General features: G+C 44.2%; 1 protein-coding gene across 2 annotated transcripts in view; it reads right to left on the minus strand.

Moving 5' to 3' along the window:
• The window catches only part of DIP2C (disco interacting protein 2 homolog C), a 485199-nt gene that overhangs the window by 109952 nt on the left and 348242 nt on the right, over positions 1 to 27005 (minus strand). For both annotated transcript variants that reach the window (XM_062211075.1, XM_062211076.1), the window contains 7 exons: positions 18081 to 18204; positions 17630 to 17739; positions 17361 to 17463; positions 15588 to 15652; positions 15325 to 15418; positions 15080 to 15199; positions 13801 to 13915 (listed from right to left, as the gene is read on the minus strand). In XM_062211075.1, the coding sequence (XP_062067059.1) occupies positions 13801 to 13915; positions 15080 to 15199; positions 15325 to 15418; positions 15588 to 15652; positions 17361 to 17463; positions 17630 to 17739; positions 18081 to 18204 (731 nt within the window). The remainder of the gene's footprint in view (positions 1 to 13800; positions 13916 to 15079; positions 15200 to 15324; positions 15419 to 15587; positions 15653 to 17360; positions 17464 to 17629; positions 17740 to 18080; positions 18205 to 27005) is intronic.

Here is a 27005-nt window from a genome sequence, read left to right on the forward strand (position 1 = left end):
GGATTGCAAGGTGCCCCCATCCTCTCGATGAATCACAGGTTCAAGAGCTCAAACCATCAAGACAGAGCACCCACAGGCAGCTGGCTCTGGAAACCACCTTGCTCTCTCCATGGACTGGGCAGCCTCACAGGTAGGGAGGCTCCCCATGACTGTGGGAGCCTTGCACAGTGTAAATGTGGGAACATTGTGACTGAATGATAGGGTGTGGGTGTAGCTGGGTTTCTGGGCAATCACTATATTTGGTGTCAGGGGCTCAGAGCACCCTGACTGCTTGAGATGGGTCACTGCAGAGGGTTCTGTGTTCACACTGAAGACTGTACAGATCCTTTGCGTGGTTCATGCACCAGCACGGCTGAGGGTTGTACCCACTGTGGGCTAAACCCAGGCATTGATCAACCTTAGAAAAGAGGAGGTGAGGCTATGATTACACCAACGGAAGTGATCACACACTCCATCCAGCAGACAAAACAGGAGACTTACCACGCCCAACTCAGGTGTCACCCTGGATTCTCCTCCCACCCTTAAGCACTGACATAAACTCCAATAGAATAATAATGGGAAACTTCAACACCCCACTTTCAGCAATGGACAGGTCAACTAGACAGAAAATCGAAAAATAAACAACAGAGCTAATCTACACTATGGACCAAGTGGACCTGATATCCACAGAACATTTCATCCCACAAAGAACACACGTTCTTCAAATCACTGTGTAGAACTTTGTCTAGGATAGACCATATGCTAGGTTATAAAGCTAGTCTCAGCAAATTCAAAAAAATTGAAATCATACCATGTATTTTTTCTGAACACAATGTAATGAAGCTGGAAATTAACAACTCAAGAATCTCTAGAAAATATATAAACACATGGAGACTGAACAACACACTCTTGAATGAACAGTGGGTTACATAAGAAATCAAAAAATTCCTGGAAACGAATTAAGAGGACGATATAACATATCAAACTTATGGAAACAGAATAGAATCCTCAGAAATCATTCCACACATCTACAATCAACTAATCTTTGACAAAGGAGGTAAAATCAATGTCTGGGGAAAGAACAGTCTCTTCAACAAATGGTGCTGGGAAAATTAGATCTCACGTGCAGAGTACGAAACAAGATCCCTATCTTACATTTTATAGAAAAATCTACTCAAAATAGATCAAGGTTCTAAATCTACCACCTGATACCACTAAATCACTATAGGAGAACGTTGGAGAAACTCTCAAGACATTGGAATAGGCAAAGACTTCTTGGAAAAGATCTCAGAAGCAAAGGCAATAAAGCAAAAATAAACTAATGCGATTACTCTTACATCAAGATAAGAAGCTTTTACACTGACAAAGAAATATTCAGCAAAGTGATAAGGCAAACAACTGAACAGGAGAAATTAATTGTAAACTATTCAACTGATAAAGGATTAACATCAAGAATCTATAAAGAGCTCAAGAAACTCAACAACAACAAAACAATCCAGTTAAGAAATGGGCAAAGGACTTGAACAGGTATTTTTTCAAAAGAGGAAATTCAAATTGCCAACAGACATGTGACAAAATGCTCAGGATCACTATCCATCAGGGAAATGCAAACGAAAACCACAATGAGGTTTCACCTCACCCCAGTGAGAATGGCTCTCATACAGAAGTCAACAAACAATAAATGCTGAGGAGGATGTGGGGAAAAGGTTCCCCAAACCACTGCTGGTGGGAATGCAGGCTAGTACAGCCATTGTGGAAGACAGTATGAATATTCCTCAGAAAGCTGGAAATAGATCTACCATATGACTCAGCCATCCCACTCCTGGGAATTTACTGAAACTAAATGAAATTAGCATATGAAAGAGTTATTTGTACCCATATGTTAATTGTGGCTCAATTCACAATAGCTAAGATATGGAATTAACACTGATGCTCATCAACGGATAAACAAAATGTGGTACACAAACACTGTGGAATATTACTTAGCTGTAACAAAGCTAAGAACAGAATCTTGTCTTTTACAACAAAATGGATGTACCTGGAAACCATTATACTTGGTTAAATAAACTAGTCCCCAAACAACAAATATATCTTCTCTGATCTGTGTTAAATAATAAAGTAAAAAAAAGAGCAATATCTAATTATTTGCATTGCAATATGTTTAAAATTATTCCCGTGAATAAACTGTTGAGAGGAAATGGCTTAAAATCTAAATGAGTTGTTATCTTATAACCACCCGAGAAATATTTAGATGTTACGTTGTCACTGGTTCTATTTCCTTGAAAGAAATCATGAATTATTAATTGACAAAAAAACTGGATACAGGTGAAATGGTCCTTTATACTTTTTATTATTGTTTATAGATGTTGTCTATATACCCACTGAACTAAGGTCTTTTGCTTCTTCTTAATTTCTTATTCAATGAAGTCATAAGCCTTTTTACTATAATGTAAATTTAAAATGTTATCTCAAAAACTAAAAATGACAGAAAGGTAGAAGGAAAGAGGGTGGGGCACGAAAGGGAAGGAGGAGGGGAATATTATTATATTCTCAGACTTTATCTACAAATCATATTGAATCTGTTAGAAATTAATTAAAATTAAAATTTTAAAAATCATTTAATTTCAATACCATATGAGCATTTCATAGTGTAGTTTCTCCCTTTGGATGTCTTTTCTCTTGGTTTTCTCTCAGCTTTCTAATTACTTTGTTAGGAACTTCCAAGAAACGTAAAATGATTGTGGTGATGAGGTGATATCTCTGGAATTACCAATTTAATTATTATTTTATAAACTTATTACCAGTTCATTGCTAAAGCATCTATGTTACTGAAATACTTAATTTAAAAGGTACTATTTTAAAAGCCAAAAAATATTTTAGTGCACTATCACAATGTAGCTTTAGAAAAATCCATTCCATCATGTATTCTAGAGATGAAAACAGTCTTAGATATTAGGCAATCCAGAGGCTACTTGGGCCAGAAAATAACTGCTTGGTATCATTTTGTAATTTTCACACTTTCTGTAAATTTACTGATGAGTTTAGACATAACAGATACATTATTTCTCCAATATTCCCCATTCTATAACTAGTCTTGACAGAAAAAGGAAACACCGAGAATATTACGCAGGGGTGACAGTTCTGAACAGAAAAAAAAAAAAAAAAAAAAAACCCTGCAAATGCTTGCTGTCTTGGTCTGTTTTCTGTTGCTGTAACTGAATATTACAGACTGGGTACTTTACGGAGAGCGGAGTTCACTGAGCTCGGGATTCCGGAGGCTGGGAAGTCCACCAGTAGGGAGCCAGCACCTCGGGGAGGGGCTTCCTGCTGCACATCCTGCAGTGGGCAACAGTGTGCACACAGCAGCCATGCTAGCCGGAATCTCCCTTCCTCTTCTGATAAAGCCATGCATGCTATCTGGAGGGCGTGCCCTACTGACCATATGTATTGCTAATTTATCTCTCAAAGGCCTTGGCTATTCTGGGGATTAGGTTTCTAATACCAGAATTCTCAGGAACATCCCTAAATCACAGCACCTCGTGGAAGCAGAGATTACATAGGAAGTCAGAGCAGACTTCAGCACGGAACTGCATGCGTAGCTTCTTGCCACCACCTGGCTGACCCACAAGGAGACATGCACACAAACATGCCTGAAGGAAGCATACAAAGATGGGCATGTCTCTTGCCCTTGCTCATCAAGTTCTCTGATTCATGTTCTTAAAAAAACAACAACAACAACAACAAAAAACAAACAAACAAACAAAAAAACTCAAACATCCTATAACGAACATTGGTTATTCTGTTTTGGAGAAAGGTCCTTTTCTGAGGGCAATGCTGACAGGGCTAGCCCTAACAAGGACCTGCCTCTAGAAGTCTCCGCTGCACAGCTAGAAGACACATCCCCCCCGAAGCCTTGTGCCCCAGCCTACTCCCAATGCCACCCTGCTCCCCACCATCCCCAGTATCTTCCTGCTGGCTCTTGGAAGTACCTCTGCATGCTGCCCATTTATCTAGTGGGATCCTGGTGGCTTCACTGACTGCTTTTCCAATGCAGTCCCTTTTGTGAGAGAAGCATTCTGAGTTGCTTTCAGGGGAAGTGATGTTAGGGTAGTAATAAACCTCAAGGCCATGGGCACCACCCCATCAAGCCTGGTGCTGCAGATGGACCTGACCCTAAACCGCCTGGGAAACTTTATTCATGGGCACAGGTGTCTATGCACAGCTCTATGGTAACCATGGTCCAAGCCCACAGGCCATCTGAGTAGCTTTCACATAGGAAAAAAAATGTGGATGCAGCTGGGGAATCTAACAGAGAACCACAAAGTGATAGATGTTCTAGAAAGGGCTAAAGGTCCACAAACAGTGAACAAATGCATCCGCAATTTTATCTTCACTGATTACCAGAGATAATTGAGTATCATTTTTTTAATTAAGTAGACTGGAAGCCAAGTAAGCGATCGACGGCACTGAGCTGTTTACTGGAAGTTCAATCTCTTTTTCATTATCAGGGCAGAACAAACTGTCCCTGGAAGGTTATTAAAACACGGCACACGAATGCTTAACAATGTGATGGAAATGTCAATTCTCAAACCTTTCAAATGAGGGGTAACTCATCTCCTATAGGCCGCTCTCTGCAACAGAATAGCAAAATTTAAAACCCAAACACTTGTGGGCTTTTTCCCTGTAAAAATTCTAAGTGGAAAATAAAACAAGAGTTATAATGCCTCCCACATTAGACTTTACAAGGTCACTTAAGAAAACATCCATTTTTTTTGTTTACACCAAAATCTGCAAAGTAGCCTCCTCAGATTCCCATTTAAAACACCTTTACAGAATACACCGAAGTTATATTTTTTGACTTAATATCCTGGCCTTTGATTTCTTATGCATTAAAACTGCACTTCAAGTCTTCAAGTATGTCTCAGGAACAAAGTAAGCACGTAAGATAAAACACAATATGAGTTTATATGCATTGGCTCATTTTCCAAAAATGAGAATTCGTCCCAACCTTTCTGTGGAACACAGTAATTCACATGAAACACCAGCAAACAGGAAAATTTTTCTTGTATTTGCATGTTAAAGAAAACAACCCCAAGAGGAGTAAGTTGATAAAAACTCAAGTGTGCCAGCTGTTACCATCGAATTTACATGAAAATGGACACAAATATAAGGACAATGAAACAATAGATTCTAAATTAAAGACTAGCATTCCTTTCTCTCCTAAAGATATTCACCACTGAAATAGAGTTGTCACCTTAAGTCACCTCCAGGCACTTAGAGAATCAAAGTGTAATAGTTAATTATAAAAATTATCCTTTCATGGAACCCCCAGCATTCAACAGTTTAAATATGAGTAATAGTTAAACAAAGAGATAGCACCTGTCTTGCTAAGACAGGAACGTGATCAAGATACAAGGAAAGCAATACAACAGGAAGCCTTGGGTCAAGCGCTATTTGTAAGTTTCATCACACTGTTACTCCTAATTCAATTTAGGATATTCACATTGTAACTTTACCCTTTTATGTCCCTCAGTTTGTTTTTGAATCTGACAGATGATGTCAATCAGAAACCTGGCACATTTGAGAGGCCCAGGGAAGTAAGTGGTCCTGGGGAGGAGCTGACGGGAGGCGAGCTGCAACCCGAGCGACCATTCCTCCTGACTGCAGACCCTGGTGGGGACATCAACGTCCATGCCCACCGAGCCAGGCGAGATGGTGGAAGACACATCGTGCCCTCATTATTTTTGCCTGTGCTGTGGTCAGTTTCTCCATAGTTGTGCACGTAACAATACAGAAAATGTGCACACACTACCCTGGAAAGTCTGCCTGGAAGCAGGCTTCCCGCACCGGGTCACTGGAGTTCACTGCTCGGGAATGGAATGAGGTCTTTGTCCCCTGCCACCTGGAGCGTCACTGAGAATCCACCTCGGGTTGCTGCCAAAGACCTCCACCTGCTTGCTCACATTCTCTGTCATCACCACTTTCTCTGGATGAGAGAGAGAGAGAGAGAGAGAGAGGGAGAGAGAGAGAGATCCTCCATCCACCAGTTCACTTCCCAAATGGCTGCAACAGCCAGGGAGGGCTAAGAGCCAGGGACTCCATTAAGGTTCTCCACATAGGTGGCAGAAGCCCAAGCACTTGGGTCATCATCCACTGCTTTCCCAAGCACACTAGCAGGAAGCTGGGTCAAAGAGCAGCTGGGGTTCAAACCGGCACTCCAACAGGGATGCCAGCTTCACAGGCAGCAGCTCAACCTACTGCGTTACAACGTGGCCCCAAGTGCACTGCATTTTCCAATGGGTGGCTAAGGTAGGCGGCCATGACAGGGGAAGTGCTGGCCATCTGGTGGAGGGGGAACTCCAGACAGAGGGAGGAGCAGGGAATGGGTGGAGGCTTGTCAGGCATTCAGTGGGCAAGCAGGGCAGGACATGAAGGGCCTTGTGTAGGTCCTGCCACTGAGTAAGGGGTCATCAAGGACTCTGGGCTGACTCGGGGAAGGGCAGGGGAGGACACCCAGTTAGGAGCTGTGGGAATCCAGGTTTCCTCCAGAGTCATCTGCCTCATTAACAGCGGTTTTGTCTTAGAAGCCTCCTTTGTTTTGTGCCTGCTCTGTTATGAATGCATGTTGCTGCAGTCCTTCAATAAGCCCATCACACACGTTCACCATGCTGTCTACGGGCACTGTCTCTTGCCGTGTTAACAACATCATCTTCAGCACGTCCGTCAGCATGGACCCCATCACTCAGAACCACTTTGTCAGTGGTCAATGAATCCACAACTGGAGGCTCTTTACTGATGTAAAAAACTTCAAAATCCACCTCTTCCAGTTTACTGATCGACTCCTTGACATGTGTAAAGATTCCAGATTTTATGTTTTTCTCAGTTTACCCATGGAATCAGTCACTACCTGGCTGATCATATTCACTGAACAAATGTGTCTTCTGTCACTGTGTTCCAAGCACTGGCGGCAGCATATATGGATGGCATCCTTCTTGCTAAACTCCTTTTTGAAAACCTCCTACATCCGTGCCTCTCTTCATGCTATTTGCTGAAGTGCTTCTGTATTTACTCCTCATTGATTTAAGGACATCCTAGTAGCGTGGTTGAATTAATGAAGTCACACTTGGGAGAAAATACACAGCATACATGTTTTTGATAAGGATTTCAGCTAGAGAACGGGCAGGACAGTAGTCAAGGAATAACCAAATCTTGCAGACAGCAGCCAGTTCAGCTTTCTCAAAGTGAGTATGAGCCACTGCTACAAAATTGTGAGGCCAATTAAAAAAGATGTCCTCGGTGACCCCTGCCTTTTTGTTAGCAGAATAATGTCCTATCATGAAATTCGCTAGTTTAAAGAAGCAAGGACACAAGCTTTTTGCCTATCACCTCCAGTTGATTCTTCTGTGTGCCTGCTACAATACCCCGGCACAGTTATTTTGAACTTGGCATTAACAACTGCCACGGGCTGTCTCATCAACTACAGCCAGCGTCATTTCTGGAGCTGTATGCCCACAACAGTGACATTTCATCATAAGTAACAATCACAACAAACTTGTTAATATATCTCTCTACTGCTTTGGGATCAGCAGGCACTGCTACCAGATCTATAAAATGCATTGCCGTGCCTTTGTGTAAAATTTCTGCCACTAGCCTGCTGGATAGTCATGGTTCTCTTGGGTTTTCAGTTCACCAGGCTAGGTCTTGGCTTACTTCATGATCAGTGCACCATGAAGGGCATGTATGCCGTACAATGCTCTTTGAAGACATGGTTATGACCTTCATTGTTATAACCATGTATTTATGCAGTTTCTAATTTTTTGTTCATCATTTTCAGTATGGAACTTCAATAGTTTATCTTTCTGTCTCTCCAGATCACGTGTGGTGGTCATTCCCACACCATAGTCTTCTGTGAGATGTTTCCATGCTTTTGCTACTCTCCATGTTCTCCAACAGCTTGACTTTCTGTGTTACAGATGAACATAAATGCTTCTTCTTTTTCTTATTCACCCATAGGCACATTCGCAATACCACATATTAAAGGATCAGCAAAAACCAAAGTAGTAATATGTGAAGGTCTTGGCCCCATGTGTGGTATTGTGGGTGACCTGCTGTTTGATGCATCTGGCCTGCACGCATGCCTTTCCATTACCTTTTGCGGGTGTGATTATCTGGGGAAAACTGTACGCAGAAAAGATATCCCAGCTTTCTTCCCTCGGGAAGGCTGGATAAACCATGTTATGTGTCTATATTTTGCCTGTAATCCATCACATGAGGTCAGGTGTAGAATTTTCCACTGGTGGCATCAAGTCAATGCTCAGAAAGCTTCAGACTGGTAAGATTATGAATCCTTGAACTGGACGACATTATTACCACCGTCCGACCCAAACCACAAAGTCAACAACCGTGGCTTGGAGTTAGAACTGGTCCATTGCCTGTGCATTTTTTAGGGTCTTTCTTTATTTTATGCGGGTGCAAAATGGAAGTAGTGATATGATCATTAAATGACATCAAATGTGGCCTTGGGACATATAGGATGAGTTAACAGATAGGGACCCGAGTTTACACTCGCAGAATAGGCGAGATGTGGACGCAGGAGTCCTGTGGAAAGCAGGCCAAGGTCATCTTAGGTAGGTTTATGTCTCATCAATATGTCTAGACTTGAGCGAATAACCAACGTCCATGCCTTTAGATGTTTAAAAGATTAGGCAGAGGCACAGGACAGGGAGAGGATGAGGAGGACAGAGATGAAGACAGGATATGGCTGGGTAAACGTCTGATTCCTCTAGGAGAAAGAGTGGCTAGATTTAGGAACAGACATACCAAGAAATGCTCAGATGAGCCAACAAGGAAAGAACATTCCCTCAGAGCCTCAAAAACAAGCTTCGGAGCTAAGGTTACAGACCATGGGTTCACAGAACTGTAAGAGAAGCATTTCTTTACATGACTTCCACGCCTTTGATTGTATGGTATTTGCTTTTTCACTGAAAGAGGTATCTACCATAAAACCATTTTGCCTTCTGATCAACGGCATATGAGGAAAGAAATGGACTTTCCCCAGTTTATTCAGAATGTGACAGCAGCACTTAGAGCTAGTTGTAAGTTAAGATAGTTCACTTTTTTGGTTTGGAAGCATTAGGCAAACTTTCCCAAGAGATGGCCAAAAAGGAAATATGCTTGGCCTTGTGGGCCACATGAGTTTCTGTACTATAGGCAACTGGTCAGCACAGGGGTGTGGATGTGCTCCAAGGACATTTACACAAAGAAAGAGGGGATCCTACTCTTTTTTTTTACCCAGTAAAATCAAGAGGTCAAATTTTATTGGTATCAAATTTTATCTTTTCCTGTATCTTATGGACTGCTGATACGATCTTTTCTCACTGTCTGTCTACAGACCAGGCCTGGTAAACTTAAGAGATAGAAAAAAAAAAAAAGTTTGCTGAATAAATGAAAAAAAAAAAAATAGGGAACAAGAGAGAGAGTCTAGAAAGCAGAGGCAGATGGGGAAAAGGAAAGAACAAGAAAGCTATGGCACATCCCCTAAAGGGGCACAGACCACTGCAGAGGACACTTCTCCAACCTGTGAGAGCCCAAGTGGAGATGGCGTGTACTTCCCATGAAGAATGTTACCTGGGCATGCACACAGAGGAGCTGTGGGAGAAGGGAGACTAGCTGCTTAATATTCTGTAGCTTCCTACCAGGTCTGAGCTCCGTATACAAAAGAACTTCATGGAAACATGGAATTCAAAGTTCAATTTTGTGTAGAAATTTCAGAAATCCATGCATGATTTTTTCATGATACACATTTTCTGTGCACTTTTTGAAGGCTCCTCATATATTTTTCTTAATCAAATGCTCTTGAAAACAAGACTGGCTGATAAAACGCACCTTCGTTCATTTTCCTGGTCTGTGATTGTTATGGAAATACTGCAAAGGGCCATAGGTATGGGGCTCGATCGGATCGTTGGGGCTCACGTGCAATCGCTGTCTTCCAGCAGATTTCTACTTCTGTTGGGAACAACAAGAAGGGACTCTGGGCAGGGTTTTAGGGAAAGGCCCCAGCACTGAGGGGGCCCTGCCTTGGAATATGGTGGTCAGACGTGGACAGTGTGATCAGGAACAATGGAAGGGAGGCAGGGCCTCCCTCTCTAAGCTGCGCATATCTGGGTGAGAGGGCAGCCATGAGGTAGAGGCAGAGCCTTGATAACCAAGAAGGGAAATACAAGGATTCCTAAAGGAGAACATGTGGGGCAACTTCCTAAGATGCCACTTCACTGTTCTCATTCTATAGTCACTCAACAAAATTCCACGTAATTCTGAAAAAAAAAAAAAAAAAAAAAAAAAAAAAGAAGCCAAATCATTGATAAAAAAAATTCTATCAATTGGATTTTCAGTGGAAGCAATGTAGTCCCAGCTTGCTGGCAGGAACTGGTTTTGCAAAAACTTTAGATGATTTCCCTTCATTTGAGACAATCAAGTAAGCAGTAATATTATCTGAAATGTGCACAAGATAGCTTGAGTCGTTACTTCACAATCACTCCACATGCTCGCTGAACACAAGGATTGGGTCTAATCTTTTACTCCATTTCCAGAGACCACAGGACAATGTGTACTGTGGAATCTACGTGCCTGGCTGAGAATTGGTATCCTGGTAAGAAGTTACACTATTACACTACATACTTAGAATTATATTTTTATACTTACACACTATTTTCCCCTTTCTTTGGGGATTTTAAATCTAGAGAGATTATGATAGTAACTGTTTCCAGCTACGCTAACTCCCTGTGATGCTGGTCTCCAGGCACCTAAGAAGCAAGAGGCAAGCACAGCCTGGCATATTTGGGGAAGATCCTGTGGTAACCACGGCTATGAACTTGACTGACAGGAGTCCAAGAGCAGACCCAGTTGTAAAATACAAGAAAAGCTAAGTGCTGGCTGACCACCAAGTAGACAAATCACATTCTTGAGGATCATGCAATGTCTGAAGTAAAACCAGCTCAGGAATACATGAGTAAGTCCAAGTTCATGGAAAGTCTATCTTTTAATGTCACTTTCTGAAGTGGCCATATACAGACCGACACCTCGATTCTCCCACTCACGAATCTTTGCAATCTCAGCCCGTTATCATTAAAGACAGTTCAACTGCAGAAAAAAAAAAGAAAGAGCAAGCTGAATTTACACAAGCGAGGTAGGACTTTTCCAATGAAGCCACCTGGCAAGAATTCTGCCACGGAGAGCTCATATTTCATTTTCTGCCTGGTCAACACTATTTAAAAACACTCGGTCACAAAAACAAACGTGTCGTCTGAGACCGATGAGTGAGGTCCCTTTCCGGCAATGACCTTTACGACACCTCAGGCCTATGATGACTGACTCGCCTCCCTGAACTAGGTTTCGTTCATTTACGGTCACCCACGGTAGCGAGTCAGAACATAGGAGGTTCTTGGCAAGGGTTCTGGTTATTTGTGTCCACTTTTTCCACCCGCATGCCTGGTTTTCCTGCTGGTCATTTGGGAAGCAACTGATGACAGCTCTGGGGTGCAACAGTGGGCACCAGGTTGTGGTCAAGAGCGAAGGAAGCCAGAGGATGGGCAGATGCACGCTGAGGGTCTCCCTGCAGAAGGTACTCTGTGCAAAAGTCAGTTTATCAGCTATGATATAAATAACACATTTAATACCCTTGCCTGACAGTAAGTTCAATCTCTGGAAGAAGTTCAACACAACCAGCTTATTCCTGAAAGGGAGGGTCATGCCTTTAATGAAAATGTGAAACTACCATTCCAAGTTCATGTATGATTTTACGGACTCAAACTGCACATACTTGCACAGCAGATCCTCCCCTGCGGATCACATCTGTCTGCTGCTTGTATGCTTGAGTCTCAGCCCACGCCAGACACACTCAGTCACTAGCTGCCACTGAATCTGCTGATGATTGCACCTGAATTTTTAATCTTTTCACTGAAGTGGTTTTTCTTTAAAAAAAAAATCTTTTTTTTAAAGGGAAGATATCACAAATGCTCTGCTTGTCCCTTTTCCCTTTGTAAGTTGACTCCGACAGAATCCGTGCTGCTTGCCTTCCGGCCTCAGATAGTATATTTTCAGGAAAAGCAAATGAGTGAATTGTTTGATCACAGGAACTCTGGGTTTTCAGCACGGGTTTTTGCTTATCTTGTGAGTTCTCTGTGGCACCAGTACTAACTAGCACAGCTGTGGGATTGTAGACATTTACAGGGGGATGGGAATTTAGAGGTTCCAGAATCTAATCCCCTCATTTCTTTGGTAGAAGAAATTTAGGCCCTAGGCAGTAAGTGCCTTGCCCAGGGTCATACGTCCAATCGCTCCCCAGGCGGGGCTCAGACCCAGACTCTTGACACTCAAATCCCCAGAGTAAGCTTCCCGGGGTTCCTGATTCTTGGTATCTGCTCTTAGGTGCTCAAATTAGGCCTACCTTAAGACTCCTAAGAACACACTTGTGACAGTAAATCTGATAATACAACCAGGGCTGATAAAACTCCAAGGCCAAACACAGATGTCAGATCAGTCACAGACAGCCTTTTATTAGGGTAACAGTATGGTCCTTTTGAAAAATGAAGATTAGATGCTGGGCTAATGGTACCATTTTTCATCATCAACTTAAAATCAATGTAAACAATGTGATGCTTTTAATTTCTGGCTCAGTCCAAATTAAAAGTGGTTTCTGATACTGTAAAGTCTCAATTTCTCAGCCTGCTAGTCAGGCAATCTAATTAATATTCCATTAACAAGCACCCAAAAGATCAGTTTTCTTATTTAGGGAAATCCTTCTGGTGACTAATTCCGGAAAGCGCCATCTTTCAGGAACACAGAGCAGAACTTTGTACAGGGCTTTTCCACGTCCTCCCTCCTTACAATGGAGGACATCTGTGCTACACAAAATGTTATTAGGTGCTGAAGTCGGTGACATGGAAAAACAAGTTGTGTTGTAAGTCTCAAATAACCAGATGATGCACACCTTTCTTTCGCGCATTAGTGTTGCTAACCGAGAGCTGAAGGGAACAGGACCGCCAGCTCCAGCTGCGATGATCAGAAAGGCCTTTCTAGTACCTATTTTTGTGACTACTGACTGTGCTGAACGCTGCTCATCTTCTCATTCTGGCAGAATGCATCGCACACCCCCACAACTACGTCCTTCCCAAGAACTATGCTGTCCCAGGGCAAGCTGGAGTGACTTTTAAGGACCAGGCACGCTTGGAGTAATGCTGACCCCAGCAAAAGCACCCCAGGAAAACCGATGCCAGACTGTAGGACATCTGGTTATCACAGCCCTGAGAGCTGTTTCTCGCACCATCTAGCTGCTCTAAAGCTAAGAGACCAGTATTTTTAAAAGCACAGCATTTCAGAGGGCAGAAATTGAGGATCACATAAAAATTACGTATCAAAGGTCACAGAGTTGATTATTAAAATCTCCCATCATCCAACATTTGCTCTATGAACAAAAAATAAAAATTAACCATAAAAATTAAATAATAAGAAAAAATAAAAGTAAACAAAAATTTGAGTAACCTACCAAGATGAGAAATTACTGCTCCTTGTACCATTAGACAAAGTCCCATTTAGGAATCACAGTGAAACTTGTATAGTGTGCGTGTATTTCTCTAACCAATGAATCCAGACTATTTGAAAGAACCCACTCTTGCACGTAAGAGAGAAACAGGCACACTTTGAAAGGCTAAGTCATGTTATAACTCTCACACTAAGCCTAACGGTTAGGATTTCCAGGTCTCTGTTGGCTACTTAACAGGAACGCTCTCTAGGCCATCTATTTTAACGGATACAACCCCGTACCTCCGGATGGCCACAGTCAGGGCCTCTGGTGAGCTGGCACAAGGACAGATGACCTCCTGCCGAAGGCCTTTACTTTGGAAGACGTTGAGAAATGCATCACAAGAAGAAATAGACCCTAGAGTGAAAGAGGGACAATAATCAGACAGCTGCAACACCGTGACTGATTTCATAAAACAGTCTTGAAGTTAGGATTTAGACACGAATGGAGTTCAGCAGCATGGAAAAATATGTCATTTAACACAATTTATTATTTATGTTACAGCGAAAGATGACAAACTGACAGAACTCAATAATCTAAAAAATGCAAATTCTACATTTAAGAGTCTTCCGTTGACTGATGAAATTACTTTAATGGCTTTTCTGAGACCTGTTCCAGTATTTGCAGTTTGCAAGTTCTAAGAGATAGTTAAAGAAATATAAACATCACTAAATGAAGAAAACATCTCTATGTTATGGCTGAATGATGAGATTAAACTACTACTTGGAAGCCAAACTATTTTCAAACACTAATCTACCTTGCTTGAGGCAAGATGTTTTTCTGTGGAGTTATGAGTCATAAACAGTTGTTCATTAGCTCCTGAATAATGGGATTATTTTATAAATGAAAGAGTCATTCATAAAACCAAGCTATCTTCTTAGAAGCCTGCTTTGGCTTATCAGACACCAGGAAAGTAACTGCTGGTTGAAATTACAAATACATACACTGCGGCTTACAAATGTCATCGGAAACATCATCTCATTCACTTTCATTCATTTACTTTGCCTCTGGCTTTATATACTCTTGTCATAAGAACAAGAAAGCTGAGTTATTCTGAGCTGACTAAAACATTTCTCAAGGAACATAAATAATATTCTGTGAAAGGGCTAATTTATTCTCTTTTTATCACATGATTTGATGAGGACACATTAATTTACTGATCAACAAAACTATACATAGACCACAGAATAACTGATATTTCTTGATCATACTGAGCTATTACTTCATTTCATCCCATAAAACTTTCTGTCTCAGGCACCATTTTACAGATGAGGAAAGAAGATTAAAAATGCACGATCCTCTGTAGAATCAGGATATTCCTCAACCCAGGGCTGTGCACCTGTAAAAGCTTTGTTCTGAACCATCACGCCATTCCATTACACTAGGGTGAGTAATGCCGTTTCGTTATTTTGAGCCAACTCATTAGCCGAGATAAAGGTTAGAGAAGGAAAACTCAGAGCACAAAGAATGGACCTCCACAGTCTGCCTGTCTTTCAAGCTGGCAACAGACCCTTCACTTACACGGATTTGCTCCATCTGCCACGATTAACATTCGGAGAGAGGAGAGGTTGATATCTCTTTGATCTCTGTGTGCTACTAATGCCCAATGCATATCCCTGGATTTCACACAAGCCACTTTGGCTAAAAAGAGAAGCAGAAGTAAGTTAACATATGCCGCTGTTAGACTGTCTGAAATTGAAATCCCAATTAATGAGGGGTGGCGGGTAATGTTTCATTTGTCACCGGGAGTCACGGTGGAGACCAACCTTTGTACTGGCAGACTTTCTGGATCCAGGACAGGGGGTTCACTTTCATCAGCGAGTACGGGATACTGATGACATGCATCATGTTCATGACGCTCTGAAATCAATGAACAGACCCACACACCAGCGGTAAACAAGGAGGCAGGTTCACAGAGAAGGAGAACCCGAGCTGATACTTATAGACGTCGTAACTGGAACTCTGATATTAAACTCATTCACGTACACACAGATACAGCAAGGCCAGGAGAGGGAAGAGCCTCACTTACTGTTAGGATGCCATGCCACAACCCCACATCCTTCTTGAAATCCAATACATTCACAATGGTTTCAGCTATACGAAAAAAGAAAAAAAAGTCAACAGATTTTTAGTTACAGCAGAGTAGCACAAATCACAGTGTAAAGAAAATCCGACATCACTTCACTGGGACACAATGGAGCTCGGAAAATCATCATTTCACTCTCTCTTTGTAGAAGTTCTGCAGCTTCCAGTCAGGTCTACATAGAGGTGCTGGCCAGGCTTTGGCGAGTGTTTCTAGAATATTCTGACACATAAAGTAATAGAGACAGATCTACATACCATCACTTAACAAATGTCTTATTTCTATTCCTTTTATATCTCTTTCCCTTTCCCTGCTGTTTTCTTTATTATTGTTATTATTTTTTAAAGCTTTCACTCCCCGTTGGTGTGTTTCCCAGGAAAAGGAGGCGTGTCTAGCATCTGCAGCAGGAGGACGGTTCTTGGTCAACAGGGGCCTCTGCTGCTCCATTAGAGGTCTCGAAGGGTGGTGTCCGAATGATAAGGGGGCAGAGCATTTGCGTAGACGACAGAGCACATTAAAAATATACGATTAAAAAGTTATTACAATGGGAACCTGGAAGCCAATCTATAGAGCTGGCTGCCAGCCTTGCTGAAGTTATTTTGAAGTCATACCTACATACATGGGCACCAAGCCTGCTGCTGCTCACCGCCCTGGGCATTTGTTAGTGCCACATGCAGTGTTTGCACGTGTTCCTTCTGATGGTGCTCAACCAAAGGCTTAAGATCATGTCCGTTGCTCCTCTTTCAAAGAACACAGAGGGACTTTCAAGACAAGCATGCTCAAGCAAACATCAGCCCTGGGACTTCGTTAGGGCAAGGAACACAGGTCAGGAGGTTGTGACAAACAGGGTACTGAGGATCAGAGGTGATGTGTCTCCAAGTGTGAAAATGCCCACGGACTAAACATTTATCAGAATTTTCCATGAGGCAGTTGCATCTTTCTTAAAAAGGGAGTGGAAAGGACAGAAACAGTGGAAAAATGGAAGAGTGTTTTATCCTAAAGTAGAGTGGCATACGCCACTAATGGCTCCTCAGGGCCCCACGTAGGCAAGAAGCCAGGAGTCTTAAGGGAATTTGCTTTAACATTTTCTGTGTCCAATTTAGTGCTGGCAGGGATGGGATAAAGCAGGGGCATTTTTTTTTTCTTTTTAAAAACGTTTCCTAAGCCATACGCACGTGCAGCTGGGGAAGACCAGCCTTGGTGTTAACCACCATGACCCAGAGCACGTGCCCTCAACCTGAATCCACACAGCGAAGCTCTAACCCCTGCAAGGTGACTGTATTCGGAGACAGGACCCTTAAGGTGGCAATTAACGTTCCACAAGGGTTTGCATCCTTAGAACAAGGACACGAGAACCCCCAATCTCCCGGAGCACACACGGGGAAAAGGCTGTGTGGGACACAGAAGGCGACCGCATGCAAGCCAGGAAGGGCAGCTCATCATGCATGACCCCAGCCCGCAGGAGCCCTCATCTAAGATACCCGGAGCTTCCAGAGTGCCATGGAGGTAAATGGCCCTTGTTGCAGCCTCCCGGACCCTGGGCCTTTATTATGGCAGCTGGGGGTAATGCACTAATTCACAACCACAGAACTGAGCTGGGCGGGAACGTAACCAGACTCTCCTAGTAGGAACAGCACGGTCTGGTCTCTCCATTAGGTGGCATCATGCAGAACCAAGGTCCCCCAGAGTCCCGGTTTCAGCGGAGGGGGCTGGTCTCACCTTCCGTGTAGCCGCACGCCTGTGTGAGCGCCTGGCAGTGCGTCAGCAGTGCGATCCTCGTGACAGTCACGCCCAGCACGCTTCCATCCTTGCATGTCTTATACTGAGAGGAGAGAGAAAACGCACATAAAAGTGGTTCTGAGGGGCAAAACCCTGGTCCACGTCCGGCCTTTCCAGTTAGCTGAGATAGTTAGGAATGAACTCCCAGAAATGCCCGTGAATCCCCCAGATCCACACCCGGGTCCGGCAGGAGACCGTGTCTGACTCACCTCAATGTAAGCAGTGTCGTTATTTGCATCTTTAATGTGTGGGAACCAGTCTCGAGGAGGTTTAGAGAGGTGTTTTGACTCTGTGACAAACCACAGTAGCTTTGGCCAACCTTGGAAATAAATGACAAATTCCCGTTAAGTAAGGATTACCCAGAAAACAGGTCTGTAGGAACTTTCTCTCTAGTGGCACGCTTGCAAACCACACTTCAGCCTGGACCGAATTTCTGATGCTTCTGTATTCCATCAAGTCCAAAGCAATACCAACAAAGGAGCACTCAATTCATCCCACAGGCTGCGAGCCTGGGGTGTATCAGCGGAGACATTAACAAGTGACAGACCTGCTTCTTGGCCCTGAGGCATGGCCCCCCCAGAAGTGAAGAAAGAGCCAGTCTTCCAACAGAAAGGACTCAGGAGAAGGAAGCCAGCTCTCAAGGCTCACTCTTTGTCGTACCTTTAAACTGTGGGATCTCTCCTGTTGGGCTTTTTGGTAGTCCTTTATGACAAGCATCGCTAGTCAAGGCTACAGTAACTCCACAGCTTCCAAGCAAGAAACCTATCTGCTGGCTTCCTGCATCCTGAGAGAGGGTGAAAAAGAAGAGAGAAGAGTTAAGAACTCAAGAGACTGCTCAGCCGCTGGCAGAGACACTGCCTAGCCTTAGGTACTGGGGACATGAACTAACCTCCCCAAGCCCCTTCTCTCTTCTTGAACAACTAGCAATTCAGGGCTGCTTGCCAGCTTTGTTACCATTAGTTAGCCTGCTTGGCCTCAGTTTCCTGACTTGCAAAATGGGGGTAAAAAGAACAGGCGGGTAGCAAGGGGTAAGGTAGAAGAGTGTGTGTATAGCACTACTAAGCAGGTGGCTGGCACTCAGTGGGTCTCATTACAAGGAGGTCATTAAATTTCCCTCCAATTCAGCAAACTGTAAGGCATACTTATTTTTCTGTGATGAACAGAAAATGTCCAGGAAAACACTTTGTACCTGATACACTAATACCAAGTGTGTAAACTTAACGCGCTCAAAGACCAAAGAAGCAGAGGTTGATGAAGTCCCTACTACCTTTTCCTTGCTCTCAGTGCGTTCACTCAATGAAGTAACTGACACATAAGAAAATGGGCCACCCTTGGAGGACATCAGCTCTGAAGACGCAAAGTACAGGAAGCGTCCAAGCTGCCACCATGGATTTTGGAATGTCGCATCTGAGCAGACACTGCAGCTGGGCCTCTCCTGGGCTGAAGCGGCCATGGGAACTGGACAGCCGATGTGAGCTTTATCACCCAGTACACCCAGGGCCCCGCCACGAGATGACAGACGAGCTGCCAAGCTAGCTCATAGCACTTCCTTTCCTCCCACCAGTCACACCAGCAAGGCTGCTCTGCAATAGTTTGATTCAGAAAATAAAATGAAAGCCTTAAAGTAGGTAGAATTCCTAGAACTTAAAAATAAAAAATGCTGTGTTGTAGTGAATGAGTCACCTCTTTATTTCCCAGAAGGCCCTGCAGAAACCCACAGTGTGAACCCATACACACCCCGGGAGCTGTGGGTAGACCAGAAGGCCAGGCTGGTCTGCCAGGCTGTGGCTTGTTAAAGGAAAACCATGGGAAGTGCAGTGCTTGCCCTTAGCTAAATTAAGCAGTGTTAAAACTCCAAAAACTGTAACAGTTTTCAAGCAGTTAAGTCCAACGAACAAACCTACATACTCCATGCAACGCTGCAAGGGGACAGGAGGTCTGGGGCTTGGGAGATAGGGACTGAACTCTTTCTGGGGACTTCCTTGTGGCATTCTACTCTCCAACAATGCTTTTTCAAGTTGAGCTATCATCAGGTATTGCACTGTGAACCTGAACACGCTGTTAGCAAATGTAGCTACTCTGCAGGGGTGAGGGAGGCCGTCATCTTAGCAGCAGGAGGCCAGCTCTTTCCTGAGCTGGGAAGCACTGGGTTGAGACAGGAGGCACACACCACACCTGTCTACACAATGAGGAGCGGCTGGGGTCAGATACTCACAGCGGTGTACGGTCTCCACAGAGACACTGACAAGAGGGCCTAACACTGAACAGGGGGCTGCTGGCCAGCAGGAGCCTCACCTCCCCCGAACCCTGTCTTGATATCGGCACATGATTCAATCCAGAGAACAACAGGACGGAAGCCACGCAGGAAGGAGAGGGACTAGAAGATGAGGCTGCAGTTGGTGTGAGCGGGGCCCTCACACCTGCACCTCCTCTTTTGTCCCTCCTGGGGGCTCAGTCGCCAGCTCTTCAGGGTGGGTCCTGTGTCTATCTTCATCAGTGCTCTCAGAGTAGCTCTTGCCACCTCTGACACTGAAAACCTGTGCTGGTATGGGCCCCACCTGGTGTCATCATCTACACACACTCACACACCCTCGGGGACATGTGGACAGCACCCTGAGCACGCCTGCCTTGAAGCGAAGAGCTATCCCCATGCTAGTGGCAACAGCCTCCCATAGTCCCCAGGGTCTCAGTCTTGTCCTTAGAAAGGCAGCATCTGCCTCTGTATGGCTGTGCTAGAGGCTGCTTCAGGGAAACAGTTGCTACATCTCAAGAGAATAGGAATAAATAAACTCTCCTGGGACACAAACTCTGACCTCACCATCATTTTCCATATGCTTTCCCACTACGGTTCACTTCTATTTCCAGCATGCAGGTTCCTTCTCAGCAAAAAGTGGCTGGGGGCATGCGTGTGCCACCCCTGTCTCCTTTGAGGTATTGTACAGCAAGGACCACCAATGATCAATTCAACTACCAAAGTCTCATTAGTGATTCGTTCTTGGCGCTTCAGAAAGCTATTGCAGATCCCAGCAGAAACCTTTCTCTCACTGACGCTCTGTATCCAGTCTGTAAAATGTTTACCATGAAACATGACACGTGGACTTCCAAATTTTCCACACCAGAATCAACGTACGCTTTAATTCCATTTTTTCTACAATTTTTTGATGTACCCTCATTCAGGTCTGACTATGCCGTTTTGTGGAAAACTTCTTGTATAAAGTCTCTCTAGCAGTAACTTCTTGGGTTATCACATATCCAGAATGGATATGACACTCGATCACCATCCACCTGACTCCTCCCCCAGGTCTTTCAGTCAGAAACTACCAATCATTCACAAAAGGGTTCTTTCCTGAACAATCCTCACATAAATTCACCTCCCATGAGCTCAGTTTGGATTTGTGGTGTTGCCAAATCAAGTTGCTGTGAACTCTCACAGTAGATGGTGTAAGACAGTAATGGAACGATGTAATGGAGAGATGGATCATAAATGCACTACTTTGCAGAATCAATGCAAAATACAACGTGGACAGATTCGTTTAAAGATGATTATGGTCACGTAACCAAGAGAAGTGACACAGGAACTTTTCCTTAGCAATGCCAAGATACAATGGTTAATTAACCTATTTTACCATTTAAACATGTACTTATAGTGGAAAACTTCAAAGAGAAAAGGAGAACGAAATCCCACGTGCCCATGGACAAGTGTCAACAATTATCAATGTTCAAGTCATTTGGCCTCATTGACCATCTATCATCACTCACACATGTGCACAAAAGCATGTGTACATGCATATACACATAGTGACACATGCACATGAGATATACATGCATACATAAGCACACACGTGTGTACACCAACATTCACACGAGTAGGCACAGAAATGTGCGTATTTCCACACTTACGTACATGTGAAGATGCATCCCTTATGGCAGTTTATGTACAGATACTTCCATTAGCTGGAAGGATGTGCTCCCTGGAGCAGTCCTCTTTTCCTCCTTAACACCTCCTCAAGTAACAAGTAACAAGGTCCTCAACTCCCCCTCCCTTCTGGTTCCCATGGTCTCTAGCTCTCTACCAATTTTGTCTACCACACTGGCTCTGGAGGAAGAATCATATAACTATTCATGTAACATCATAAATGTGTAACAAATTTCACTTTAGTAGGATACTTGAAAACAAATGAACAACCTGTTAGAGTCCTAGAGAAGCAATCCATGTTTTTTTTTCCTGCAGAGACTGAACCGCTCAGGTACTGCTGACTCCCCGTGGCTGACCTGCCATCTGTCTGAGTTTAGCAGGAAGCTCAGGCTTGGGGGTCTCTAACTCCACTGGGTGACCAGCTCTATCTTGTTGTCCTCAGAACACATACCCTCCAACCTCCTACCCCGACAGCCTGGCTGGTTCTCTGTACCTACCTCACTTTCCATCCTGACTCCCTTGTGCCACAGTCTTGGGACCTGCAAGGAAAACTCTGGCCCAGCCTACTTTTCAGGGTGACAAATGGACTCTTCTGACAGGTGTGGGCGTTAAGGGCAGGTTTAGTCACCTTAAGAAATGGTGACAGGCATTTTCTGGATCCACAGGGACCACCTAAGTCCTGTTCAACATATGCATGATTAGCTCTCTCTCTCTCTCATCCCTCTGGCCAACCCAATAATCAAAGGAACACCAATTTCTCCTACTATAAATCCTTTCAGTGACAGCAGGCGTTTAGCCTCGTGGTAGATTCCTGTAACCCACACTATCGCGCCTGGGTTTGAATCCCAGCTCTGGCTCCTAACTCCAGGGACGCAGCAGGTGGCGGGAGCGATTCAATTCCTGTCATGTACACCATGTTTCTGGCTTCCTGGTTTGGGCCTGATACAGATGCAGACAACTAGGAGTTCACAGTATCAGCAGATGCGAGTTCTCTCTGTTTCTCTGCCTTTCACATACACACTTTTAAAAGATAAAAAAATTCCTTACATAAAAAACAACTTGTCTCTCTCCTCAAGGATTTGAGAATAAATAAACGTACATGGGAACTAAATCATGTCGTTAGGTTCATTAAGCAACATTTAGGATTCAGAAACTTCGGTTCTCATGAGGGCCTTTAACTGAACAAAATTCTAGAGGCTGTGGAAGGTGGAGAGAGCAGAAACATCAGGGGTGATCACACGTCCTCACCCACACTTACATGCTCACCTTATCTCACTCTGAATTCCGTCTGAGTCGACAGACCCTTCCAGCAAAAAATAAGTTATCTAAGATCAGTGAACTACTGTATCCTAAAGTCTTGTTTCTCAAGGAAAGATATAAAAAATGGCCAACAAGTATTAAGGAAAAACACAACTACTCAGCATCATTAATTGTTATGGAAATGCAAATCAAAACCACAATGACATAGCACGTCACACATTTTAGAATGGTTTTTATCAGAAAGACGGAAGTGTTGACAAGGACTTGGAAAAAGGGAATCCTCGTATACTGTTGGTGGTATTATAAAATTAGTGTAGCCATTGTGGAAAATGGTGGGGAAGCTCCTCACAAAACCAGAATCACCACCTGACCCAGCAATCCAAGTGCTGGGTATATATGCCGAGAAATTTGAGTTGGCATGGGAAAGAAATAGCCACACTCCCACATTCGCTGCAGCAGTATTTGTAACAGCAAAGATACAGAGTCAATTGCAGTGTCCATCAGTGGGATGGACACAGAAAACACATTGCATATACACGATGAAGTACTGTTAGGCCTTAAACAGGAAATCCTGTCATTTGTCACAAGATGAATGGACCTGGACGACCTCACACTAAGCAACCTAAGTCAGGCACAGAATGACAAAGATCTTGTGCTCTTCGTGGAATCTAAGAAAACTGACGTCTTAGGTTTGGAAGTAAAGTGGTTGCTACTGGAGACTGGGGGAGTGGGTGGGGTTGGAAGGAGAGGAGGGTTGTTGGTTGAAGGGTATGAATTTCAGATAAACAGGAGGACCACTGCTAAGGTCTACTGCACTGCAGGGTGACTGTATTTAATAAACATGGATTATATGAGGGTGCATTGAAAAGTCCATGGAAAATGGAACCAGAAGTTTATTTTGGTGCACAAACTTTTGAAATCCATGCATTTCACAAAATGTACTGAAGACTCCTTTATGCATGGATTTCAAGATGTTTTTATGACAAAATAGCTTTTAATTCCATTTTCCCACAAACTCAAATACATTTCAAAATAACTAAGGGTAAATTTCAAATGTCTCACACACACAAAAATGACAGTTAACCCAGATGATGGATATGCTAATCAGCTTGGTTCCATCATTCTAGATGGTACACACATATGAAAGCTTCACACTCTTCTGCTTAATTATATATAATTATGATTTGTCAATTAAAAAAAAAGTGTTTAACAAAAGCCACAGTGTTTCTAGACCCGAGAGATTCTGTCTCTTGGGGAGGATCTCTCTGCTTTGCTAAAATTATTTGGCACTTCCCTAGAATTCTGATATGCGATTGCTTTAGCACAGATTTTTTATTTTTATATTTATTTATTTGACAGATAGTTAGCCAGTGAGAGAGAGAGACAGAGAGAAAGGTCTTCCTTCCACTGGTTCACCCCCCAAATGGCCGCTATGGCTGGTGTGCTGCGGCTGTTGCGCTGCTCCAATCCGAAGTCAGGAGCCAGGTGCTTCCTCCTGGTCTCCCATGCGGGTGCAGGGTCCAAGCACTTGGGCCATCCTCCACTGCACTCCTGGGCCACAGCAGAGAGCTGGACTGGAAGAGGAGCAACCAGGACTAGAACCTGGCACCCATATGGGATGCCAGCGCCGCAGGCAGAGGATTAACCAAGTGAGCCACGGTGCTGGCCCCTTAGCACAGATTTTTAAAGTACTGTGAGAGCCTATACACTCCCCACAGCTTTTTGCAGAGCCTGAGAAATGTGTAAGTAAAGTCATCTCACGGTATGGCTTTCCCTTCCGGAAATGCTCTGAGGAGAACCAGGCAAGGAAGAACTTACTTTGGCCCTTCGGAGCTGAGAGCGATTTCTGATTCCTGTTCGTTACAGCAGTAAACACCATGGCCAGGCCGGCGCTGTGGCTCACTTGGCTAATCCTCCGCCTGTGGTGCCAGCATCCCCTATGGGCGCCAGGTTCTAGTTCTGGCTGCTCCTCTTCCAGTCCAGCTCTCTGCTGTGGCCCGGGAGGGCAGTGGAGGATGGCCCAAGTGCTTGGACCCCTGAACCTGCATGGGAGACCAGGAAGAAGCACCTGGCTCCTGGCTTCAGATCAGCACAGCACCAGCCATAGCAGCCATTTGGGGGGTGAACGAATGGAAGGAAGACCTTTCTCTGTCTCTCACTGTCTAACTCTGTCAAAACAAACAAACAAACAAATAAAAAAACCACCATGGCCAGTGAGTAAGGCCCGGCCATTCTGAATCCTGGGGAGGGGATGGCTGGAGTATAAGGTCCAGGACAGCTGGTGAGAAATCTCAGCCCCAGGTGATGGTGCCATCCTGTTCTCCTTCGACTGTGCTGCCCACCCACCAACCACAGTGCCCTCGGAGATGTCGCGTGTCCCAGGCCAACCCTGCCCCAGGCATCAGGCACACAGGATCCCCTCAGCCAAGGGGGGCTGCTGGGACCTTGGGGGACGGAATATGGCTTTCCCCTTCCTTCATTACTGCTGCTGCAGTTTCCTTTCTGTCCACCCTTACTAAGGCTCCTCGCACACTTACACAGCTTCTGTTCTCTAGGAGAGAGGATGCCACAGGCTCCTCACGGTTTGAAAGTACCTGCAGAACGTGTTGCAGTGAAACGCCTCCTGGCCCACAGATGACCACGTGGGGCTGTTTTACTGCTCTGTTTCCGTGCCGACCATGCTTTGGGGAAACTACCTCCCTGGCTGCTTCATTCAAATGCTTTCCCTATGCAAATGTGCTCCAGTTTGGGGCACACCAGGCTAAATGTTTAAAATGGAAAAATCTAAGGTACACATGTAGTGAGAAAAAGAGAGTCACCACTAACAACGACAGTGATGTTTTGGCATGGGTTTGGCGACGGAACTGCTGGCTGAGATCCAGTCTCCATAGGCCCATTAGTATACCAGTTTCTCCATTACCAGTAAACCACTGCCTAGGAAACAGAGGTTTTTGAGCCTGGAACTCACAGTCTTGGAGTAGCGTCTGTTTGTTTTGTTTTGTTTTGTTTTAAATTCCATGGAGTCTCTACCCACTTACCCAGGGAAACATCAACTAAAGAGGAGGCATGTAATTATATTATGCATATCTAACACACACAATTTTCATTACATATGCATATATACATATAGGTATATATGTGTGTGTGTGTATATATATATATATATATATATATACATACATATATAAATGTCAAGGCCAGTGTTGACTCTTTTGCCGGAAGATCACCTTAGGAGAGCGTGGCTGCGATCCTTAGTAAATCCTCAAATGGCTCTATTTTTCTCCTACAGTGCTGTGCCCCACACATAACTCAGGTGGACAAGGAAGCACTTTCCTGGCCTCTAATGCCCACCGGGAGTGCTGGGTGCTACATCCACCATGGCTCTCCCTCAGGCAGAGAAGCAGCACGGCTCCCACCCCTGCCTGAGTGAGCTCTGAGGTCGGGGACTCTACAGGAGTCTCTCCCCTTCAGAGGTCACCCACAGCCCTGCCTGGAACCTGCCCAGGATGGACCCCTTGGTTTCACACATGGGAAATTCAAATAGGAATCCCCTCTCCTCTCCATTTTCAGAAGGAGCCCCACATTCCCTGCATCCCATCGAAGGATGAGAGCTGAAATGCCATCATACAACTTGCACAAGCCCAGGAAACAGAGTTGTCCACGCTGCGGTCTGAGAGGCAGCAGCAGGTTTCTCTTAACCACAGAGCCAATCCATGTTAGCGTCAGAGCAGCCATGAGGACAAACTGGAGACTGGGCAGAGTTTCTTCGGAAACTTGCGGCCTCAGTGCCACGCGGCCGCTGCGTCCTGGAGCTCCAGGAGGCATCCGCCCAGGCTCCCCACTGAAGGCGTGCTAAAGGAAGCCTGGGTAACTTCAGGGTGGCGTCCAAGGCAGGCCATCGGCATGGCTCTCTGCCATCCCTCCTCTTGGCTGGTGGCAACACGGACCATCTTTCCCCAGTAATCAGCAATAGTAACTCCATTAGAGACTTCTCCCTTTATATTTCTTTCTTAAAGTTACTATAACCCTGCATTATAGATGAACAAATCATATATGTGTGTGTGTGTGTATACACATATAGACAAAGACATTTATGTAAATGTATGGCATATGTACAATATTAATTTCTTTACACTGGGCTAAATCATAATTATTATAACATTATTTATCTTAAGTACAGAAAAAGATCTGACGAGTCACAGATAAACCTGGGATTTCATAATGTCCAGACATTCGAACAAAAGCTAAGCTACACTACAAAATGTATGTACATATATATTTTAAATTCTCAGTTACCCAGATTCCCAGCATATATGATGACAAGAGACGAGACACTTGTCCTTCTTTGAGTGAGATTATCTGGCAATGTTCTGGGGCCGGGTGGACTCAAGCTCCACCTCTGGGAAGGT

This window comes from Lepus europaeus, chromosome 14 (assembly GCF_033115175.1).
Source record: "Lepus europaeus isolate LE1 chromosome 14, mLepTim1.pri, whole genome shotgun sequence".
NCBI lineage: Eukaryota > Metazoa > Chordata > Mammalia > Lagomorpha > Leporidae > Lepus > Lepus europaeus.